General features: G+C 40.6%; 2 protein-coding genes across 2 annotated transcripts in view; one reads left to right on the forward strand and one right to left on the reverse strand.

The window, feature by feature from the left end:
* LOC149207741 (uncharacterized) overlaps positions 1 to 24,125 on the reverse strand; it is a 247,421-nt gene that overhangs the window by 66,448 nt on the left and 156,848 nt on the right. The window lies entirely within an intron of this gene.
* Positions 2,733 to 5,458, forward strand: LOC149207743 (uncharacterized). The gene is made up of 2 exons (XM_089393944.1): positions 2,733 to 4,483; positions 4,644 to 5,458. Exons 1-2 carry the CDS (start codon positions 2,734 to 2,736, stop codon positions 5,288 to 5,290), a joined length of 2,397 nt encoding a protein of 798 aa, XP_089250070.1. The 5' UTR covers position 2,733; the 3' UTR covers positions 5,291 to 5,458.

Genomic DNA, 24,125 nt, shown 5'->3' on the forward strand with positions numbered 1-24,125 from the left:
TGGATTTCATCACAAGGTTGCCCATGGTACAGGGCAAGGATTGTATCTTTGTTGTCGTTGATTGACTGACAAAGTACACACATTTTTTTGCCATATCTGAACACTATACAACAGCACAGGTAGCCGAGTTGTTCTTCAGAGATATCTTCAGGGTACATGGTCTTCCTAAGACCATCGTCAATGATAGGGATAGTCATTTCATGGGCGGGTTTTGGCAGGAGCTTTTCCGGTTGGTGGGGACGGAGTTGACACCGAGTACCAGTTATCACCCACAGAGGGACGGACAGACAGAGATAGTTAACAAGTGGCTAGAGGGCTACTTGTGTAACTATGTCAGTGGGCAGCAGCGAGCATGGCTGAACTTATTGCATCTGGGGGAGTACTACTACAACACTTCTCATCACATGACCATTGGTATGTCCCCATTCTATGCCTTATATGGGTATCATCTTTTATCTTTTGTTGACCTGATGTTTGGTGATAGCAAGGCTCCTAGAGCCAAGATTTGGATCCAAGAGAGTCAGGATATCCTCCGAGCTCTCAAGGATAACATGGCTACAGCGCAGAACCAGCAGAAGATGTATGCCGACAAGGGCCGGGTGGAGAAACAGTTTGAGGTAGGGGACGTGGTCTACCTACGATTACAGCCATACCGACAGTCGTCGCTGAAACAGAAGGGAGCTGAGAAGCTCAAGCCCCGCTTTTATGGGCCATACAACGTGATACGCAGGGTTAGACAGGTTGCATATGAGTTGGAGCTGCCCCAAGGCAGCAAGATTCATAACATTTTTCATGTATCATGCCTGAAGAAGGCATTGGGGCAGCAAGTGACAGTGACAAATGAGCTACCACCCATGGATGATGAGGGGCATTTGGTGTTGCAGCCAGAGGCTATCATTGATACCAGGGAGAGGCAGCCACAAAGCAGGACGATCCGGGAATTCTTAGTGAGGTGGAAGAATTTGCCAGATGAGGATGCCACTTGGGAGAGTGAGAAAATCTTGTAGCATCTGCCACTTCAGTTGCTTGAGGACAAGCAACATTTTGTCGGGGGAGACTGAAATATTCCTAATTAGCCATGGCTAATTGGAATATTCGATTTTGCTCAATTTTTGTTTTCTATAGTTATTTATAAATAAAAAAGTGAGGAAGGGGAACATAACTCACTTTTAGAATAAAAGTCACTTCCTAGTAGCACAACGTTGTGACTTAAAGGGGAGCCAAAGGGGCCAAAGGGTGACGCAAAGATGGAGCCCACGAAGACACATGGAGGGACTGCGCAGAAGGGAAGAAACACGTGGCAAGAGGGGAATTACGTTGGAGAAGGTGAGCCTTGGGATTGAGAGAGGCAAAGGCTATAAAGAAAAGAGAAGCCCCCTCATTTTGATCATTCAGTTATAAGCATTTGTGATAGTCATTTCGACTTACAGCACGCTGGTTGTTTAGCTAGTTTGCAGCACTGTTTAGTGCATTGAGTGTCTCCGTTCGGAGATCTCACCCTTAGCCCCAGGGGACTTCGAGTGCCTGCTCGGGCAAGGTATTTCCATTGGCATTTCAGCAGTAGTTTCATCAACATTTCAGCAACAGTTTCATCAGCATTTTTGAGGATTGCGCAACACTGAGAGGGGTGACGCAGTTCTTTCTGGCAAGAGTTCTGGGTGAGGGTTTGCAGTTGGATTTGTGCTGAGAGATAGAGCAGGGGATCAGCCCTTGCATATTGGAGAGCTTTGGCAGAGGTTTCAGGCAGATTTCTGGAGGGTTTCATTCAGTGGCAGCGCAGAGCATTGAGGGACTGCGCAAAACCCCAAGGGGGTGATTTTCGAGCGTCAGCCATTTCAGAAAAGCTCTTTGGGTTTTTCTGGGTTTCTTGAGTAGAGTCCGATTCCAGAGTTTTAGCTTTTTCTGAGGAGGGGAGCAGCCACAAATCCTCATTTGATTTCTAGCAGCAGCAGCAGCCATAGTTTTACGAAACGGCCGAACCGAAACGGAAACGGCCGTTTCGTTCCGTTTCAAACCCCTCCGCATTGACCCGGCCCTTGACCCGGCTCGGTTGACCGGGTCAGCTATGACTCGGCCGGGTCATCCAATGACCCGGCCGAGTCATAGCTGACCCGGTCAACCCGGCCGGGTCCCGTCATGACTCGGCCGTACCGTTACAAACCGGCTGTGGCAGCGTTTTAACCCAAAAAAAATGATTTTTTTGCTGTTTTTTAATAAAGTGAGTTAGGGTTTGTGGAGCTGAAAGGGTTATTGTGATTTGTTTAATGCTTTTGGGGTCCATTTCCCCTCCCAAACTCTATTTAAGACAGCCAAATGCTCTCATTTCACTCACAGCAGTCTTATGCATTTGAGTGAGAGTCTTCTTTGAGAGTTAGTGAGCAGTTCTTGAGCTTGTTTTGGAGCAGCAGTGAGGAGTCTTGGAGGAGCATTGTAGCTGGAGTGAGGAGCTTCTTGGGCAGCCATTTGGAGCAGCATTGAGGAGCTGATTTTTGGAGCAAGCTTGAGGAGGCAGTTTGTGCCTGGAGGTATTTTTTTCCACCTCTATAAATCTGTTTTTACTTAGTAAATTTTAGGTGCATATCAAGATAGCTTAGAGAGTGTTTTTAGTCAAATAAATGAACATTGAATCAATTTTTATTTTTTTTTTCATTTTCAGATTGTTTTCCTAGTCAAAAAATGGCACCTAGAGCAAAAGATGCTGCTTGGGCATATGTTGAAATGGACGGTGATGAGATGTGTTGCAAGTTTTGCCATAGGAAAATTAAGTCAGGTCCTGGGGGGATTAATAGGCTGAAACAACACTTGGCAGGGATTAAAGGCAATATTACTGCATGTAAATCTGAGGAAATTGGGGAGATTAGAAAGAATTTGTTGGAAAGCTTTGAAAAATTTAATGCAGAAAAGACTAGGCAAAAAGAGATACAGGCTGAAATTGGGAGGAAGAGGGAGATACAAAGAATGATGGCTGCCAAGGCCAACCCCCACTATGAGTTTGAGGGTTCTTCCTCTATCCCTCAAACTGATGCATCAAACCCTTTCCGTTATGTTCCTCCCTCTTTTGCTTCTGTTCAAGATAAGGGAAAGGGTAGAATGAAGGGTGATGGGACTATCAAAAGTTTTTTCACTCACTCAGGCTCCTCTCCATCAGATGCACATGGTCCTGAAGTTAGTAAAGGTCTTGCTCAGCCCACTTTAGATGACCATTGGAAGAAAGAATTGAGGGAGACTGCTTGTGACTACATAGCTAGATGGTGGTATGATGCTGATATCCCCTTTAATGCTGCTCGTTCACCATATTATGAGCCTATGTTTGAGGCCATACATGCTGCTGGAAAAGGCTTCAAAGGCCCTACTATGCAAGAGCTAAGGGGGTTTCGTTTGCAGAAAGAAATTACATCAATTAATGAGTATTTGCAAGATTTCAAGGAATCATGGGCAAGAACAGGGTGTACCATCATGTCAGATGGATGGACTGATCAAAGAAACCGTACCATCATAAACTTTCTTGTCTTCTGCCCACAGGGAACCATGTTTTTAAAATCAGTTGATGCATCTGATAAGGTAAAAGATGGCCACTTGTTGTTTCAGCTATTGGATGAGGTTATTCAGGATGTGGGGGTGGCTAATGTTGTTCAAATCATCACAGACAATGCCTCTAACTATGTTCTTGCTGGTAGACTGTTAGAGGAAAAACACAAGACCATCTTTTGGACCCCATGCGCTGCACATTGCATAGACCTCATGCTTGAGGATATTGGAAAATTAGATTGGGTCAGAAACACTGTAGATAATGCCAAAAGCATAACAAAATTTATCTACAATCATACACTGGTTTTGAGTCTCATGAGGAAACACACTGGAGGCAAGGATATTATTAGGCCTGCCATCACTAGATTTGCTACACATTTTTTGACATTGCAATCTATGCTTTCCCAACATAGAAACTTGCAAAAGATGTTTTCCAGTGATGATTGGAATCAAAGCAGTTGGTCTAACAAACCAGAAGGCAGAGAATTGAAAAGGAAAGTCCATGATGAAACTTTTTGGAAAAAGGCAGCAGAGATTGTGAAGGTTGCTGAGCCACTAGTTAAGGTGTTGCGGTTGGTGGATGGGGAAAGGTTGGCTATGGGCTTCATTTATGAGGCTATGGATCAAGCAAAGGAGCAAATAAAGACAGCATACAAGGATAGAGTGGCAAAGTATGGGCCCATTTGGGCAATCATTGATGAAAGATGGAACAATCAACTCCATCGCCCTATACATGCAGCTGGGTATTTTTTGAACCCACGGTATCATTATAAAGCTAAGGAGTCAGGAGCTTTGAGGGGGGAGGTCAGAGATGGACTGGTTGATTGCATTGAGCGCATGGTCCCATCGGAGTCTGATCAGCTGCTGATACATCAGCAGGTCACATCCTTCAGCAATGCAACAGGTACCTTTGGGAAGAACCTAGCAAAGATTGCAAGAGAAGCAGATGAGCCAGGTAAACAAAAATTTCAATTTTCAATTTCTTAATGGTTTTACTTTTTTTATTAAAGTTTGTTAAATCATTTATAATTTGAAAGTTAGATATAATTTGTAATTTTGTTGAGCTTCAGCCTTCATCTAACTCATAATTCATTACACTCCTATGTTTTTTGCAGCACAATGGTGGGAGGCCTTTGGTGGCCAGTGCCCTGAATTGCAAAGGTTTGCAATTCGTATTTTGAGTCAAACTTGCAGTGCATCTGGGTGTGAGCGCAATTGGTCTGTCTTTGAGAGGATTCACACAAAGAAGAGAAACCGTTTGGATCAAAAACGGTTGAATGATCTAGTTTTTGTCCAATACAACCTTCGGCTCAGACGGAACCAATTGCTGAACAAAAGACCTGATTCAGATCCCATTGTGTTGGAAGACATTGATCCAACATCAGATTGGGTAGTGGAGAGTCGTCTACCAGAGTTTGATCCTGATGAGGATCTTGATGAAATTGATGTTGAAGATCCACTGCAGCGTGTTCAGTTGAATGCAGATCCCGATCCACCAGCCTCAGTCTCACAGCCAGCTAGTAGGACTCCAGTTGTAGGTGCTTCGCCTTCCTCTGCTCAGCCACGACAGAAGCGCAGCCGCATTTGTACTCTATCTCAGCTTGCATCTGCTGCACAGCCTAGTGGTACTGGCACCACTTCTACAGTTGCAGTTGGAGACGATGATGATGAGGAGGAGCCATGGGGCCCCTTGTCTGACTCTGATGATGATGATCCAGAGATTGGTCGAGATGATCTTGGCTCCTCTGGCAGTAGCTACTAGCCTCCTTGGTTATTTGTATTTTGTTTTGACTCTTGAGTCTTTGATCATGTATGACAGACTACAGTTGACTATGTATTTAGTATTTACTATTGCCATTGGGTACCACCGTACCATTTTGATATAATGGATTGGTTCATGAGCCTACTTTGATCATATGTTGTCTTCCATGTATATTATAATGTTGTGTGTTTGGAAACTTGAATGAAAATCTTTAAAATTATGTTTAAAATATTTAAAATTATGTTTTTTTATAAAAAAATAAATATTTAATGTATTTTTTACAACGACCGAGTCATTGAAATCGAGCCGGCCGAGTCATTACCGAGTCCGAATCCGAGTCCGAGTCGATCCTCGGCCGAGTCCGAATCCGAGTCCGAGTTGTAAAACATTGGCAGCAGCACGGCAGTTGTCCAGCAACTGGGACGCAGTTCAGAGAGGGGCCATTCCTTGCTATTCTGAGTGTATTTCTTCACTTGCCTTGTGCAAGTCGAGGTGCCATCTTTCTGATCACCTCTTGTACTCATTCTATTATTCAGTATAATAAAATGGCTTAGCATTTCTCTCTGCATTTCTTGGGTATCTGCTTATGGTTATATTGTGATATGTTGCACCATTGTTATTTTTATCTCTTTGAGCATTATCGGCTATTATACCACTTGTGCGTTTTCTCCTATACTCTTAGACAGAGTCTGGAAAGGGCCAGGTAGCCTCCGGATCTTGTCCTCTTTTCAGAGGTGACATATCTGGTAAATGCCCTCCCAGTGCATCTCTGGTTGGAGTTTGCTTGTGTTTGAGGAATATTCCTGATAAGGGATATTACACAACAAACTTAGATAATGAATTAAACAAACAATACATAAAACATGTTGCAAAAAGTCTTCGAATAGGTGGTGCTGATGGTCACAAAAGTTGGAGTTGATCCCTTGAAATCTGATTTGTTGATTGGATGCCTAATATCCTGCCTTGGAAAATGCACTTGACTGCTATCTGTGTCCCTACCTCTTAATTATTGATTTTCTGCCATGAAAACTGAGATTTGGATGCCAAGATGTGATCTTAGAACTTGGGATTTGATATGCTACTTGTCACCTAAAAATATGCTTAACTGATGCCATCTATCTCCTTTGCTGATTTGGTGCCACTTGACAGGAATAACCCTTTGTTGGAATATGCCTCTTCAAAATATGATTCTAGTTTTTTGGTTTGTGACTTTCTACTAGCTATCTTGCCACCTCATTCTTTATTGCCTAAAGATACTGGATCTGATCCTCAAGTCGAATTGATGAGGTGGCTCATCAACTGATGACTCGGCATTTAAAAGAAAAATCTGGCAAATTCCTAAAAAATAGGGTCCAATGATCCCTTCCAATATCCAAATCCACGATCATTGTGTAAAAACTGAAAGAGGTTTTTTTAAATAAGCCCGTTCCCAACAAAAATCTCTTTAGGTTTTCAAAAATTTGTTTCCATTTGTTCGGAAACTGCACCCAAAGTTACTGTCTTGTACAGGAAAAAACAAAGTTTGTTCATCATGTTCAAAATAGTAAGTTCACCATGGATCTCGGGCTTGATTCATCAAAACTAAAACTTGGTGCGTGAATCCATCTTGCATGAGCTTTATCGTGACTAGAACCCCTTATCACCACCTCAAAAAATGTATCTACTCCAATTGCTAACAGATTAATTGTTAGTGCTCTATCAAAATATTTTCAAAAGGAACGTTAGCAGATTAACTATCAGCGATGTTACAAAAAAAAATATTTAAGTTCTTCTTCTTTCTCCAAGAAAAGGTCTACTGTTGGCTTGAAGATTTGGTTGACTTAGTTGTTGAAATAAACTTGAAGGTTGGAGCTCATTGAGCCCAATATTTTTATTTTTTATAAAAATAACTAAGAACCCTACATCAGCAACCGAGAGCATATATAGGCACAAAGAAGACGAAAAACACATTTTTGTTCTATAGCACCTACTTTTTAAGCAAATGAACACTCGTTGCCATTTAAATTGTCGGCGATTGCATTTTAAACCTGTTGTACACATTTTGCCATGTGTTCGAGGAAGCAGATGTACCAATTTTTTCAAATTCAGAATCATCAATCAGCCTATTATTTTATCATTGTAAACCCAAATTTTGTAAATTTGTAATGTAAATGATTAGTATGACCGTTAAATTATGTAACAACACCTAGGTAAACCTTTGATTTTGTCAATAATTTCATTCTAGGAGGTTTTTCGCCTCAATGATTATTTGTGTTTCTAAACACAGATGTTGGCAGAGTTTTTCCCTCCAGCCTCAACCCCAAAGCTAGTATGAAATTTGTCAATAAGTCTTAGGTAAGTCCTAGTGTTCTTAGTCGAGTCTTTTGTAAAAGTGATTTGGGAATAATTTAAACTAGTTGGCCAAATTATTTCATTACAAATCACTTGGTCTATACTAGATCGTATTGTGTTGTAGAATTGGGTATATTTTATGAGGGTCTATAACGAACGAGTATTCCCACTTTGAGGGTTGAATTTGTAAATCTTATGTAAAAAAAATTTTAGTGCATGGTCCATGATACTTAGACACCATTGCTAAAATATTTGCGGGTGGAAAAATAATTAATCCCCTCATGCGTCAATTAATTAACTTTTCTGACAAAAAATAAAATTAAATCCTAAGCCAAAAAATTAATTAATGAGAATAAAAAATTAAAATGTTAGAGAAATTAAATTCTCCAAGTGGAAAAATTTGTGGGTCTAAAAAATTAACTTTTGGAGGTCCCCCGCCAAGGGAATATTGGATATTTCAAGAAAAATTGGACCCTTGGACCTTGGTAGTCAAGTCAAAGTCAATTTTTTGAGGAAATTAGTTCAAAATAATTATTTTTGAACTAATAAAAAATGTATTTAATGAGAAATTCGAAAATTCCTCAAGAAAAATCATTTCTGGCGGTATAGATTAAAACATGATCAAATATTTATCGATGGTTGAGATTATTTTGACGGGGATCAAGCCAACTAGCCATTATTTTCCACTTGGAGGATTTATCTATAAATTAGAGGTCATTTTCACTTCTCAACAGAATGAACTTTCTGGTGATAACTCTGATGAAATGTTTTAACGTCGGTGAGAAGTCATTGTTCTGCTGAAAACTTTGAATTTCATAATTAAAGACTTTGGGGTTCAATTCATGGTGTCTTTGTCTCATTTATCTGTTGTATCTATTGGGTATGTGCTTTCCTATATTGTACTTCAAATATTATATGAACTGTTATTTCAATTGTAGATGATAGGAACATTCTAGTGATAAGTTTTGGGCTTATCTTAGGTGATCCAATTCATTGTGTGATCTAACAATCTTTTCTTAAGAAATATATAGAGTTTGCAAGTTCCCCGGCCCTTGGGCTCCAAGTTCACAGACAGTGGGCACAGGCTGACCTTGTTTGGGCTTCAGGAATTTTATGTGATTTCCTTACTTCACTAAGGTTGTGATTAATACTTATCTTTCGAAATATATTGAGCCATTATCATTATTTCAAAATTATTCTTCAAAAATTATTTCAAGCATTGTATATTTGCATATTCTGTAAATTATTTTTGTAAAATAATTTTCTAACCCTTGTTTTGCACAAAATAGGGTTTGGGGTTTTATTTCAAATTTTGTACATATTTGGGTTCTTGGGTATTTGGAATTTTTTATTTTTTATTTTTTATTTATTTATTTTTATCTTGTAGATAATTAATTTGGGGGTTTTACTTTGAAAATTTTTAGATATTGTGGGTGGCTACTTCAATTTAATTTGCAGGTGCCATTATTCAAGAATCAAAATTTAAAGGCAAATTCAATTTTTTTGGAAGTGAAACCCTCAAGGGTCAAGGGAATTCCATTTGGTGAGGAGGCCAAGTCTCACAAACCCTAGACATCTAGGGTTTATTCATAGTTTTTAAAACCGGCCTAGCTAACCGGTTACCGGTCTAACAGGCTGGTCAGCAGGGCCACTGGTTGGAACCGGCTGAAAAACCCGATTAAGGAGGTGTTGTGGCAAGAATTTGGCCCTAACCAGTCCTAAACTGGTCCTAACCGGTCCTAAACCGGCCGCTTACCTGCCATGCCCACCGAGGACCCACAGTGCGGTGTTTCCAAGGTAGTTTAGGGGTTTTAGAGGGAAACTAAGGGTGCTTTCCCTCCAAAAACACCTCTCCAAGCCTTTAAGGAACAAAAACAGTTAAACGATCTTGTTTTTGTGCAATACAACCTTCGACTGAGGAGGAACCAAATGATGAACAAAGCACCTGATCTAGGTCCCATTGTGTTGGACGATATTGATCCAACATCAGAATGGGTGGAGGAGACTGAAGATCCTGTGTTTGAGGCTGATTTTGACATCAACATGGCTTTAGCGGGGGATGAAGCAGATTTTGTGGCGGCATCAGAAGTTAGAACCAAGATCAGTAGCGGCATCAAGGAAAGGCAAAGAACCAATGGAAGGCACTAGTCGTGCAGGTCGACAAACTCGTGCTTCCATTAGGTCCACTTCTATTGTTATTGGTGGCATTGCTACTAAGGTTGCAGATCAGGCTAAGGCATCCTCAGACTCTGAACCAGATGATGTCTATGTAGCTCCTGATGATGATCCTATGGCTAGTAGTGGTGATGAACTTAATGATTGATCATGTGTACACTGTAGACTTGTAGTAGGCCAGTGGCCTCATAGCTTGCAGCTTTGTTTTTGGACTTTATAGGCCATTTAGAGCCTCATTGCTTATGTATTTTGTTATTTTGTCGATGACATGTATTGCACTCGGTGCCATTTCGATATATTCACCTTTACATGGTATATAAATAAGCAAAATTTGCATATTTTGTTTCTATTGGCTTGGAATCATGGTTTTAAATCTTAAAAATAGTTTTGTTTCATTAAAAATTAATTATTTAATGTATTTTTCTAAAACCAGTTCGTCTAGACCAGTTTCGGTCGGTAAACTGGTTCATTAGGTGGACCGGTCCGGTCACCGGTTCCAGTTTTAAAAACATTGGGTTTATCAGCTTATTTTGCAACTTTGCCAACTTCGGATCAAGGAAAAAATTCATTCCCTAAGGCCTTAACCCCTAGGGTTTGGGGCTGTTATTTTAATCTTCTGAGACCGTCTAGCAAACTTGACAGGGTTGCAAAGGTTTTGAGCTTTAGATCAGCCTACCAAAGGTTACAAACTCAAGTTTGTGGCTCCCTTTCCTCAACGCATTGCTATAAGAGGAAGCCGCAAAATTTACAAGGGCTATATTAGCCCTTTGGTAAAGGTTTCTGGGGTTTGACCTTTAAGATTTATTTACAAGCAAGTTTTATGGCTATAAATTGCAATTTTTGGTATAGATCTAATATACTTTGATTACAGGTTATTAGAACGAATTTCTTGAAGCCACAAGGGCTAAGTAATTTTTTTTGCAGGGGGTTTGAAAGCTTGATCCATCGAATCCTCCTTTTACCTCTGGCTGCATGCATCCCAAGGTCTGTTCTTTATCACATTTAATCTTGGGCTAACAAATTCTCTGATAACGGTAGCAGTGTTGCCTTGTGAAAGGTTTGCAGCTCTTGTTTAAGTTCAAAACATTATTACTTTGGTATAGCAGCCCTTGGAGTGAGACTGCCAGGTCTTGTTGCCTTGATTCAATTCTGATTGTCATTTACTGCAGACTGTCATAAAGCATCAGACCTGAAGCAATATATATAACAGTAACCTTAATCATCACAAGTTGGCTCATAACACTATTATTGACACACTCAATAAGTTGCAAAAATAATCATAGGTGTTTTGGCTTCTATACTTTGTCAAATGATTGATTGATTTGATTACTAGAAGACTAACTTCTCCATTGCAGAAGTCTAATTCCATGCTACAGTCATTGCATATTTGATGGGCATTTAGCTTTAAAAGTGGATGGATGGGGCTTTGATTTAATTGCCTATGCTTGCTAATGACACAAGGGCTGAGTAATAGGTTGTTTGGATATATTTGCAGCCTCTGAATACATTGTTTACAGTGGTAATAAATTCATAACAGTGGTACGAAAAATAGCTAGCAGTCATTTTATTTTCATTGAGTATTCATTACTTGCATCCTTTGCATCTTGGGCAATTATTTGGGCTGCTTCTTTTTACTGCTGTGACCATTGGCTGCCTCTTGCATCTCATTGCTAGCTGATTACATCCATTCATTGCAATCTTGCATTCAATGTTAGCACTTTCATTAACGAAATATATGTGCTCTTACTCTTGGCGAGAAGGTAATTGGTAAGCTAGGACTGAATTGGTATTTCTTGCATAAGATAAGCTTACTGCTGTCCTAAAAGGTTCTCTTTCTCATTTAATATGATTGGAACATAAAGTGCAATAAGACTCTTGATATTGTTTGATGCTCTATTGTGACAAGATTGCTAGCATTGATACTATTGGATCTGACATTGTGTTTTTCTTGTGAATTCTTTAATCTCTAGAGATCTAAGTTGTTCACTCTCATAAGCACTTAAATCACAAGCCTAAGATCTTATACCTTGTTGAATAGTAAATGTTGTCAAATTTGATAATCTAAGGATATTGGTATTAAGGATCTAGGTGGTTAACATCTAATTGGCATTGAAGAATATTGGCATATTTTAGAAGGCTTTTCTAATTAAGGGCATTGATAATCTTGTTGTCTCTTTTGAGTAGTCATCATTGGTACATTGTATTGAGAATCATTAGCTAATTGTTCTAAGTGATAAGTGCTCTAATTGTCATTGGATTTATAGTTCATGTTCTAAGTGGATATCTATTTTGAACTCTATATTGGTGTATCATTGTGGAGAGCATTTATCTTATAGCAATTGTATTTTGCGTTTACCCCTTGTTTCTTATTGGCACTTGTAAAGTAGGCACATACTTTTGTTGATGAGATTGTCTTTTACTTGCCATTATTAAGTACTTGTGGACATAACTCAAATAATAACTAAGTACTTAAAATCTTAAACAATCTCACATCAAGATCACTCAACTCATCTTGCATTGCATTCTAGAATTAGTTGTGCATTTAATAACTGACCTCCAAGCATAAGCTTGGTTGATAGAGAGATAGGAACACCCTTCATCTTTACTTAAGAAGTCTAGCCCCTCTAGTAATTAAAACGGTGACCTTGCAGTTGTCAGAGCCACAATCTTTGCAGCGCTGAAGGCACTAGGTACATTAGATTTCAAGGAGAGGTATCGTTAATCACACCTTCATGTGTTTCACCTTGACTTCTCTCGGCCACTTACAATAGAGTTTGGACTCAATATAGATAAAGATCAAGGGACACACTTATGTTGGAAAATTTAACTATGTTTGGTCTTCATTAATGTACTCTAGTCATCATGTAATGTACTTATCAAAAAAATAAAAAAAATTATTTTTATTATTATTATTGTGACTTATTAAAGCATGGATTTCATGCTTGGGTCACCTTGTTTTAGGTCAAAGTCCGCATTGAGGACTTCTAGGATTTATTCTGAGTCAATAGAGTCATTGTACTTTTAAAGAGACCCTTCTTGGGCTTTTAGATCATGTAAAAAGGTTAAATATTGAGTCAAATATGATTTATGTATCCTCCACACCATGTCGGCCTAGAAGAAGATCAAGTCGACCTAAGGACCCTATTCGAGCTCACATGGAGCCTATAAATACAAGCTCATCGAATTCATTTGGATCATCATTCTCACACACAAGTTTGATATCTCTTGTAGCTGGGAAAAAGTGTGAAGTTCTCTTGTAGTTGGGAAAAAGGTGTGAAGTGTGTTGCGGGGAAGTCGAAGTGAATGCGAGTTTGGGGAAGTCTAAGGAGAAAAGAAAAATCAAATTTTGGTGTCTCTTTCTTTGTTTCATGTCCTGGATTGGGAGATCGAAGTCTTCCATGCTCATCTGTTGCCGGAAGATGCCAATTGCCAGAAGTTGTTGCCTAGTCGAAGTTGCTGGAAAGGGGTCGAAATTCTAGAAGGTTGACTTGATGTGGAGGGAAGGCTTGGTCTTGGTCTAGGGTGAAGAGTCTCAAAGAATACTATTGAAAGGAAGAATTATCTTGACTGGGTTTTCCCCTCGAGGGGGGTTTTTCCCTGGCATAGTGCCTACATCTGGTGTCTATTGTTTTATGTGTTGCTGCTTTGGTAATTGCTTGATGAACTAAAAGAAAGAAGATATAAAGAATCGTAATAACAAGAAACATCACAAGTAATTATCAAGAATAAGAAAATCTTTTTTCCTTTCTGATTTTCTAACATGGTATTAGAGCTTTGGTGAAGAAGTAAAAGGCAGTCTCAAGCACTTGATCAAGGAACCATTCAAAAGGACTATCTCAGGGAAGGAGTCTACTATATTCAAGGAAGATGTCTAACACAATCAAGGGAGAGAACAAACTTGAAGGGGCCTCTAACTACAGGTCTTGGAAGAAGAGGATTGACCTAATCCTTGAAAAGAACAAGGTACTGGACTTGGTCGAGTATTCACCAAGTACATTGATGAGCCAATGAGTTGTCTATACCTGGAAGGATCTTGTTGTAGTGGCTACAACAACCCTCCAAAATTTTGGCTCGCATGCAAATTTCGGAGCCTACCTTGGATCCTACGATCGGTCATCCTTGGTCACTTGTTGGTAAGATGATGATTTCAAGCTCCCCTCCTTGATCTTAAGAGTTGTCTGTGTTCTCATCTTTATGCAGCATGTGTCATCTTTGGGCATAGGGGTTGTTGTTTGTCATGCAAAGGGAATGTTGTTTTGCTTCAAGGGAAAGCATGTGCGCATGAGTGGTTGTCATCACATAGACATGTTTCACACTCACTTCACGCACTCTTGTCACGAAGGTTGTTGCATCAAGCAAAGTATGTCTTATGCATTCTGGATGGTCTACGTTGTGTCACTAAGTGTCTGTGTGCGATCACAATCAAGTCCTATCACTGTTTACATATGTTTCACTGGTCTCACACTTAGCCATTTTCCCGAGCAACCTAGCCTCATCCAGCTTCCCTGAATTGTGCGCTTTTCTTCTACAACCATCAAGCTTCCTCCCTTGCCTGCTGAAACCCCGCAATGCACAGAGGTACCAACCTCCCTTGCCCATTGAAACCCTATAGTGCACAGAGGCACCAACCTCCCTTGCGTGCTGAAAACCCGCAGCCCGCAGAGACACCAACCTCTCTTGCCTGTTGAAACCCCGCAGCCCGCAGAGACCCTAGCCAACACTGCTCTCCAAAAATGTGCAGAGCAGTCAGGCAGCCAGCACTGCTCTCCAGAAATGCGCAAAGCAGTCTAGCTGCATTGCACTCAGAAATTGCGCAGAGGTATCCTCCCAGGACCCCCATCCCACAGCAGTGTCCTGTGCCTCAAAATTGTGCAATGTTGTCCAAGCTGCCCTGTTTGTCTTGCATTCAAAAACTGCGCAGACGGACCTCCCAGGGCCTCATTCCGCCAACAGTCATTGTTCGCTGAAATTGCACAGATCTACCTCTTATTAACTACAGGAAAAGGTGACATGCTGAAATCGCCTCCAAGGAGTTGACGAGAAGGAGCAAGGAACCAAGTAATGGAAAAGATCAGGACCGCATGCAAACTCTGTCGGATGCATGATCATTTTGAGGGTAAGTATAGAAAGTAAGAACACCTTTCGAAGTACACTTCTTAGTTGTCATTGTCATATCATCCTGTCCTCAGTAACATGCATGTGTGCAAACATAAAAAGTCATTTTATGTGTTTCTTCTACATGTCTTGCTTCCTTTTCACTTGTTTGACCAACTGTCGTCTTCGGCATGTTGATTGCTATGTCATGCTTGCGACCTCGTTCTGGTGATGTTGAAGGTTGTGTTTGAGTTGTGCTCGCTATGTAAACATCTATCACACTCACACACGATGTTGTAAGCACTGTCACGCAAGTGTCGTCGCAGTCGTTCAACGATCTATCACAAGTGTCGCGCTTGTCACTCGCACCCGTCGGTCAGTCACACTGAGTGTATGTTGTCTTGATGGTTCGAGGTGTCTTATCGTGAAGTCATGTTGAGTGTGTATTCACCAAGTCATGAATGTACGAAGTCACTCATTTACACACTTAGTCATTTTGCTTAAACTTTGTCGAGCGAACCACCCTCCAATGGCCAGACCCTTGCTGAGCTACAATGCGCAGCCTCAGCTCTTAATGATCATGTACTACTGCACAGAATTGCACAGAGCCTGAGGCTGCCTCCCAAGTAGTCTGCATTGCTCAATCCTGGAGTCAACCCGACTGACTGCCACCCAAAACAGTGCAGAAGTTTCTCAGCAAGCCATCTCAATCTGTGTTGCCCGCACGCAAAGCCGTCAAGCCTCCAACTAGTCAACCGGAGAGTTTGACCAGGTAGTGATCCCGGGCCTCACTCCAAAAAAAATTGAGTAGAAGCTGCCAAGCATGCTTGCCTCTGCTGACTGAAGAAATTGCACAGACACGTCGAACAGACACCCGCTGCCTGTCACTGCATTATTCTCAAAAATTGCACGGTTTTCTTAGCCAATCACCTTGTCAACGGACCTGCTGCTCCTCTTGAAAACTGCGCAGTTTTCATGGGATATCTCCTAGCTTCCCAGCATCCTACTCAGCCCAGAAACTGCGCAAGGATGTCTTGCAGGCCAGCCTCCCAGCTTTGCGCAGTTTTGGCCAGCAGCCTCCCGCAGCACGCTGCCAGCCTCCCCGAAGAAATTGTGCAGTTTTCACTGCCAGTCTCCCCCTGCTGCCTACACTATCTCCCTGGAAAAGTTGTGCAAATCTACCCTCCAGCCGAGCTAGATCCTGCAGATAGGCACTGCCGATCTGGATTGCCCATCTCAACCTCCTAGTGACCTCTACGCAATTTTCATGGATAGTGCCCGAAGCCCGCATCCCGACTTGAAATGTGCTTTGCGCAGTTTCAGAGCCTTGTCCTCTCTCCCGATCACCTGCATCCGAAAGCGAAAAACAATGCATCATGGTAGACTAGGATATTTCTGGATTTGATGTCATCTCGTCATGAGTGATTGCAGATACGGTACATGGATGAGACATGGCGCGACGACGAACAGGATGAACAAGGAGCGCATGCAAGGAGACTTGTTCATGAACGGACAAACACATGGAGCATGCCAAGTACAAGCGAAGGAGAGACATGCACATGCAACATCAAGCGAACACCAAGACCATCGAAGACTCTGCACACCTTGCCATGCGGAGGTGAAGCTATGATACACCAAGAGCACATTCATCACTCAGCAACACTGCAGCTCGACATGGACACCAGCAGCAGCATGAACATACCAACTTTGTCATGTCGAGTCATGTCATGAGTCATCTCGGCCACATCACTACTATGGGCCATACTGTTGTAATTAATGTAATGTAACATGGAAGTCTAAGAGACCCGCATGTAAATCTGAAGGGTCATGTAAGTCAAACAGTCAGGAGGGAAGTCGAACAGTCACAAGGGCCAGTTTTACCCTTGGGTATAAATACCCCTCATTTGTACATGCAAAGGACTTTTCACCTTGGCTCCTCCCACATAGCCTTGAGAATCTATAATATTTTCTTTGAGGAGCGAGCAATGGCTCCAACACCCCGCTATCGGGGTTAGTGATGTAATGGTGTACAGATGTGTCTTGGAACTTTCGCTTAATTCAGAAGCTTGTTAACAGGCCAGCACGTTTTCACACATGTATTGTATTCGTTTGTAAGACTATTCTTTGGACGCTTGTAATGCATGTTGCTTTAACCTGTATTAAGACAGTTGAACTATTTCGATTGTTTTAGTACATATGTTGTTGGAAATGTGTTGTATCAGTTGCTAACGTTGTCTCGCCCATGTGGACTATCTCGTCGAACACTCGACAAATTCATTCTTGTAAACTTGTTATAACGCCCGTCGCACCCGTGTGGACTATTCCCTTGGTGTTGTATGTGCTATCTGTTCACCTATTTGTGACTGCGGCATCCATGTCGACTACTCCGCCAGAATCTGCACATGTCCTGTTGTGTTGTGCGTCTCTAGCAAAGTTGGGACTATTCCCTTTCAACCTAAGACTCACTTCCACCCTCTCCCTCTGCAGTGAAAGAACTTTGACACAAGCGGCACTAAGCACTCACCAGGCACGCGAACCTCATTGTTCGAAGACAAAGTAAACCCCTCTCATGTGTTGACAAGAAAGAGCTAAGGCATATCTTTAAGATAATGGCAACCGGGCCATCATACCGAATGGGACTCCTACACCAAACAGTGTGAGGTCTAGTTGGGACTTCATACCGAGGAGATCCCCTGAATGTTGGCGGGTCCAGCACCATAAACAAATCCATGGGGCTTGATTCTGAACTCCTTAGTTTCTTCAAGTTTGTGATCATTGAAGTGGTCATAGGTTTACAGTCCATCATGTCAAACTTCTTTAGAATCTCGATCACATACTTTCCTTGACCCAAATAGATTTCATTAGGTCCTTGCCAAACTTCTATTCCCAAATAGTAATGCATCAGGCCAAGATCCTTCATGTCAAATTCTGCTACCAGTTGCTTCTTACATTCTTCAATTCGACCTTCTACACCTGTCAAGAGAAGATCATCTACATACAAAAGAATAATTATAGGTTCATTGTTTACAACCTTAATATAAAGGTTTGAGTCAGCAGAGCTTTTTGTGAAGCCTATTCTTTGTAGGTATGCATCCATTTTAGCATACCATGCCCTTGGTGCTTGCTTGAGGCCATATAATTCTTTCTTCAATTTGCAAACATATGCCTTCCTATCTTTGACTTCAAATCCCAAGGGTTGTTCTATATAGACTTCTTCATCTATATTGCCATTCAAAAACATAGTCTTGACATCCATTTGGTGGATGTTCCATCCCATTGATGCTACCAAAGAGACTAATGATCGAATTGTTGTATATCTTGTTGTTGGAGCAAATGTTTCTTCATAGTCAATGCCTTCAAGTTGAGAGAACCCTCTAGCCACAAATCTTGCTTTATACTTATCTATACTTCCATCAGCTGCATGCTTGATCTTATAGATCCACTTGGAAGTAACCACAGATTTGTCTTCGGGCCTAGGTACGATCTCCCAGACTCCATTCTTCATTATAGATTGATACTCTTCATTCATGGCATCCTTCCATTCTCGATGTTCTACAACCTCTTCAAAGGTGGATGGTTCTGCTTCTATTAATTTTGTCATGTATGCAACATACCCAAAATATTTCTTGGGTCTCTTACTTTCTCTAAATGATCCTTGTGCTGCCCCATGACCTTCTACATCAAGTAGTATGGATTTCAACCAATTAGGTCCTTTCCTTGTTTCGGGAATGACCACGGGTTGAGCAGGTTCACTTGGCCCTTCTTCTTCATGGTGTGCTCCTTCTCCTTCCTTATCAACTTCCTCCTCAAATATCGGAAGTTCTTCGTCATCAGAATCTATGGAAAGTTCTTTTGACTTCTTAAATGTTATACTCTCATCAAATATGACATCACGACTAACTTCAATGTGATGTCCATCTTTCATATAGATTCTATAGGCCTTTGATGAGTTACTATACCCAACAAAAATCCCCTTCATACCGAAAGGATCCAACTTCTTTCTTTTGTCCTTTGGTATATGAATATACACAGGACACCCAAAGATTCGGAGATGATCTACAGATGGCTTCTTCCCATTGAACACTTCTTCCGAAGTCTTGTTATCTAGAGATCTGAGGACATCGATTTTGAATGTAGACCGTTGTCTTGGTTGCTTCTCCCCACAGAAACTTAGGTAGATCTTGATCGTGTAACATTGCTTTTACACTTTCTTCAATGGATCTATTCTTTCTTTCTGCAACTCCATTTTGTTCAGGATTGTATGGGACTATCAACTCCCTCTTAATCCCAGACTCCTTAGCTATAATCTCCTTAGATGTATATTCTCCTCCATTATCAAATCGTAGTATCTTGATTCTTCTTTCTGTAAGGTTCTCCACTTCAGCTTTGAATTCTTGAAATTTTGTAAATACTTCATCCTTGGTTTTCATTAAGTAAACCTAGGTCTTTCTTGAATGATCATCTATGAATGTGACATAGTATAGATGGCCTCCAAGTGATTTTGGAGTCATAGGGCCACATACATCAGAGTGAATAAGATCCAAGATTTCTTTCGACTATGAAGCACTGCTTCCAAATGGTCTCTTGGTATTCTTGCCCAATGCACATCCCTTGCAGACACCTTCATGATCCTCCTTCAAATTTGGTATTCCATCTACTATGGAACTTAAAGTTGGAAGTATTTTGAAATGTAGATGACCAAACCTTTGATGCCAAAGTTCACATGGACTAATCTCAATGTGAACTAGGGCTTGGTTTACAGGAGATATTAATTTGTAAAGCCTTCCTTCTCGGATACCAATAACTTTAGCTTGATCTATGCTTGAGTCTTTTCCCCAAACAACTACTTTTCCATCAATGAAGGCTACTCTATCTCCTTTATCTTCTAAACTTGAAATAGAAAGTAAATTTTTGTGCAAACCTGGAACAAATAGAATGTTGTTGAGGTGGATGTTGCTTCCATCCTTGAGTTTTATGGAAGTTGATCCAATGCCCTTCACCGGATAGCTTTTGTTGTCTCCAAGTTCCACAGAGTAAGTGGATTTTCCTTTTGATAAGGTCTTCAATTGGTTGGAGTGACCAGTCATGTGCCTTGATGCACCACTATCAATTACCCAGATGTCTTCGTCTTGGAATGTACCAAAGAGAGTCGAGAAGAGACCTTCATCCCTTTCATTGATTGATGCCTTCTTTGAAGAGAATAAGAAACTCCATGCTTCCTTGATACCTTTCTTGAGATGGCTTGCAATTTTCTTGATGAACTTCTTCATTGTAGAGGAGATCTTCATGATGCCCTTAGAGAACCAAAGCTCTGATACCATGTTGAGAATTCAATAGGGAAATGAATATGTTAATTCTCTTAACTTGATAAATATTTGTGTTACCTTTTTCTTATTAGCTTTGTTCTTTATTATTCCAATGTGCAATACATCAAACAGCTACCAAAATAGTAAGAACAGTGACACAATATATAGGCTGCAAGCCAGGGCCAAAACCCCTCCTCTTGAGGGGAAAACTCGTAAATCTCTTCTTTATCTTTCAGATCTTTCAATTGACGAATACCATGACCTAGACTTAAACAAATACCCTCCAAGATCAAGTCTACCATGGCCTCCAGCTGCAATATCTTCGACCTCCCAGTAGATCCAAAAATTCTGCTCCCCAGCAACTGCTACTGCTCCTCTAGGAAACTTCGATCTCCCTCTAATAGCCTCCCTCTTGACTTCTCTTACCTTGACTTGAGTTCTAGGGCTAGTAGGATGCTCTAGGAGACCTTCGCTTGCCTTCCCTTCTCTTCTCCTTCAAAATCGAACCTAGAAGATTCAGTTCAGAAAAAACCCTAAGTTCGACCTTCCAAGAAGAATAGATAAGGTCCAAAAATTTCAACTTCCTCTTCTTCACACTTCCTTCTTGACTTCTTCTGCTTCTTCGCATAAGAGATGAGTGAGTGGGTGATCCAAATGGAGGACGAGTTCCTCTTATATATAGGCTTCTTCAAGGTTGGGCGTGGCTCTTCATTTAGGCCGACTTGACAGTTCATTAGGCCGACCTACTCTTGGAGGTGTTTTGATACTTTAAAGACAAAATAATTTTTTCTTTACACTTTACAATGTGCCCTTAGGGTCTTCAATATATGACAATGACTCTTATACCCAGGACAAACCCTAGAAGCACTCAATGGGTGCCTGACCTATAAATAAAAGAACTTGAGCATGAAACCTATGCTCCAATAATAACAATAATAATTTATTTTTCATTTTATATTTACAAGAATACATTTCATACTTATGAAGACCGAACCTAGTTACACATTTTTTAACATCTCTCGGAACATACCCCACCCGAGTTCTTAAGGGTGTGTTCCACCAGGACTATTCTTATCTTGGATTCCCAGTGCTCAAAGAAAATCGGTCTTCAACGACTACTCTTATCTTGGATGCCCTAATACATCCTCAAAGAGCATCGGATGCCAGATGTTTACCCAATCCTCAATTTTGTCTTCCTAGGTGAAGACAATAATGATGTCTCTATCTCTCCCTCTTAATTAGGGAGGACATATCTATTCCAATAAAGGAATGTACCTAAGCTCCCTCTTGGCTTAGGAATTTCCAAGTTTCTTCCAAGTAAGAAACTTGTTTCCAAGCTCCCTCTTAATTAGGGACCTACAACAGCTCCTTAGGTGGAGATGATGGGACAACCAGTTGCTTAAAGAACTCCTCTTTACCATGTCATGAACTTATTTTCGTTATCTAGGAGTCTTCATGTTTGGGACTTCTACATAAGGCACCGACCATCCATCATTTTCATTCCTGAGTCAGCCATGTCATCATCGAAAAGTGATCCATCAGTCCATATTTGGCCTTCCTTCATGCCATGTTGCTTTCTTCATGCCATGTTTACTTAAGGATCTTTCATCCTACTACATGTGCATCGGTGGTGGAAGACATCCATAGATCTTCCCTCAGCAACCTTACATAAACCCATCCAAATATTTGTTCAAAAATAAAGGAATGAACATTAACATTACCTTTGTGATGGTCTTTCATCATGACATCTTCTAGTTTGCATCAGCATCCTGCATACATATCGACACATCTCCCAAAGATATATATTGTCAAGGGTCTCTTTCTTTTTCAGACTCCATCAGAGTCTTCATATCTTCCATGGAGATATCCTAGTCAAATCTTCTTGGTCTTTCGGATGTTGATTGCCTTTACCATGGTTGCATATTCCATGATCTCTTCCTTCCTTTCTTCACACATTTCATTCCCAGGAGCTTTCAATCAGAGTTCCTCAATTGTAGTCAACCACCTCATACTTCATATGAGGACATATTATGTTGATTTTATCTAGTGAATGTGTGACCCATGCATTCTTGCATCCCTTTGAGGGAGGAGATCCATTCTTTTGATCATGCGCTTAAGATAAAGCATTGGTAAATGAAACTTGTAACCATATGACATGACTTCCATAATATCAAATGTAAGCATACATACCTCATTTTTCCTTTGGGTTATCCAGGCTTCCTATAGCAGCTTCCTTGATTGAAAGAGCTTCAATCCCTTGATCTGCTTCATTTTTATGTCATCATACCATCATCCCATGAATTCCACAAGATTGGAATTCTTGATGAAACACTTGCTTTTCCTCATGATCGGTGAACCTTTCAATGAAGATTCCATCAAAGAATCTTGAGGATCTAAAGTATCCCCATCAGCAGATGTTTCCTTTTGACAGATGTATGATGAACCTTGTACTAGATGACCTTGCCACTTATGTTCCCAATGAGATTCCCAAGAGCTATATCCTTGACTTCCAAATCCTCTTTCGTGCTTCTCTATGATGATGTCCCGAGCTCTTGCTTTCAATGCTTCTATGATGCCTTGATGCATCCCATTTAGTGAATCGTGATAGCCATATCTTACAACAGAAGACTTAGGAATTTGAGAAGAACTTAGGTGAGGAAGACTATCTCAGTAATAGAGATCTCTTACTTCCTCTTTCTTGGACTTCTTCTTTTCAGCTTCCTCTACTTCTTTGGCAATATGGGCTTCTTCTCTTCCTCTTTTGTTGTCCTTTTTTACCTTAGGACAATCTCTTTTGTAGTGCCCATAGCATTGAATCTTAGACATGTCCCTTTTCTTTTTCCAAGAACCAGACTTTCCAAATTTTCCTTTTCTTCTTGTCATTGTAGCATAAGCTTGACTTTGCTCACTTGCTCCCACATCAGATTTGGCCTTTAGTTTAGATTCTTCAATCTTGCATAGTGACCATAGATCTTGGAATGGAGTAGCTTCTTTCTTCCCATAAATACTTGAAGTAAAGTTACCCCACTCCTCCAGTAGTGCATTTGATACAGCTGTAATCATTTCTCTATCAGACATGACTTTTCCCAGATCTTGTAATTGATCTTGGATCTCAGATATCCTCATAAAGTATGAGGCTATTCCATCTTCCCTTGACATCTTCAGCTTGTAGAGTTCTTGCCTTAATGAGATGACTTCTCCAGCAATGCTTACGGAATACAACTCTACCAGTTTGTCATAGATTTCTTTTGAAGTTTCGAGTTTAGATACATATGGGATGAGGGGATCCTTGATGGATTCTATGAGAATCCTTTGAGCCCTAACTTCCCCTTTCATATACTTGGCAAGAGCTTGAGCATCTTCCTTTCTTGGTTTAGTGATAGAACCTTTGACATGTTCCATAACCTCATTTTCAATGAGATTTAGATCTGTCATTTTCTTCCATGCAAGATAGTTTGAAGCCCCAGCCAAGCTGTTATTTTCCTTGCAAAAAGACATTTTGATAGATTCAAATGTGGACATAAATATACTTGATAGGATGCTCCTTGTTGCTTCCTTGATGATGATGATATAGAGGATAGAAAACTTCTCCTTGATGAAGGTAGTTTTCTTCAAGAATGATCCTTGATCCCATAGAGAGTGAGATGACACTACCTTTTGATCTAGCTTCCTTTGGATGAATAGTCTTCAAAACACTTTAACTTGAGTAGATGTAGGGTTTTGGCCTTCTCCTTCTTGATGATGATCCCAATACTACTTTGTAGACTTCTTTGATCTAGGATTATGATGCTTCCTTTTAATTCAAGATGATATTTTCTTTGATGCCTTTGAGATTTGATCCTTGAGTGTCCCTTGATGAGATGCCCTTCCTTGACTTAGTCACCTTAGCTCTGATACCATGTTGAGAAATCTAGGGCATAGCAATTAAG

The sequence above is a fragment of the Pinus tabuliformis genome, chromosome 1_2, assembly GCF_031772625.1.
Source record: "Pinus tabuliformis cultivar Carrire ecotype Pingquan chromosome 1_2, CPIR1, whole genome shotgun sequence".
In the NCBI taxonomy this organism is placed as follows: Eukaryota; Viridiplantae; Streptophyta; class Pinopsida; order Pinales; family Pinaceae; genus Pinus; species Pinus tabuliformis.

Excerpts from the sequence above, each read along its gene's own strand:
- LOC149207743 (XM_089393944.1), top strand. The coding sequence starts at position 2,734 with ATGTGTTGCAAGTTTTGCCATAGGAAAATTAAGTCAGGTCCTGGGGGG. Across the intron at positions 4,484-4,643 it reads AAGAGAAGCAGATGAGCCAG|CACAATGGTGGGAGGCCTTT; the intron begins GTAAACAAAAAT and ends TGTTTTTTGCAG.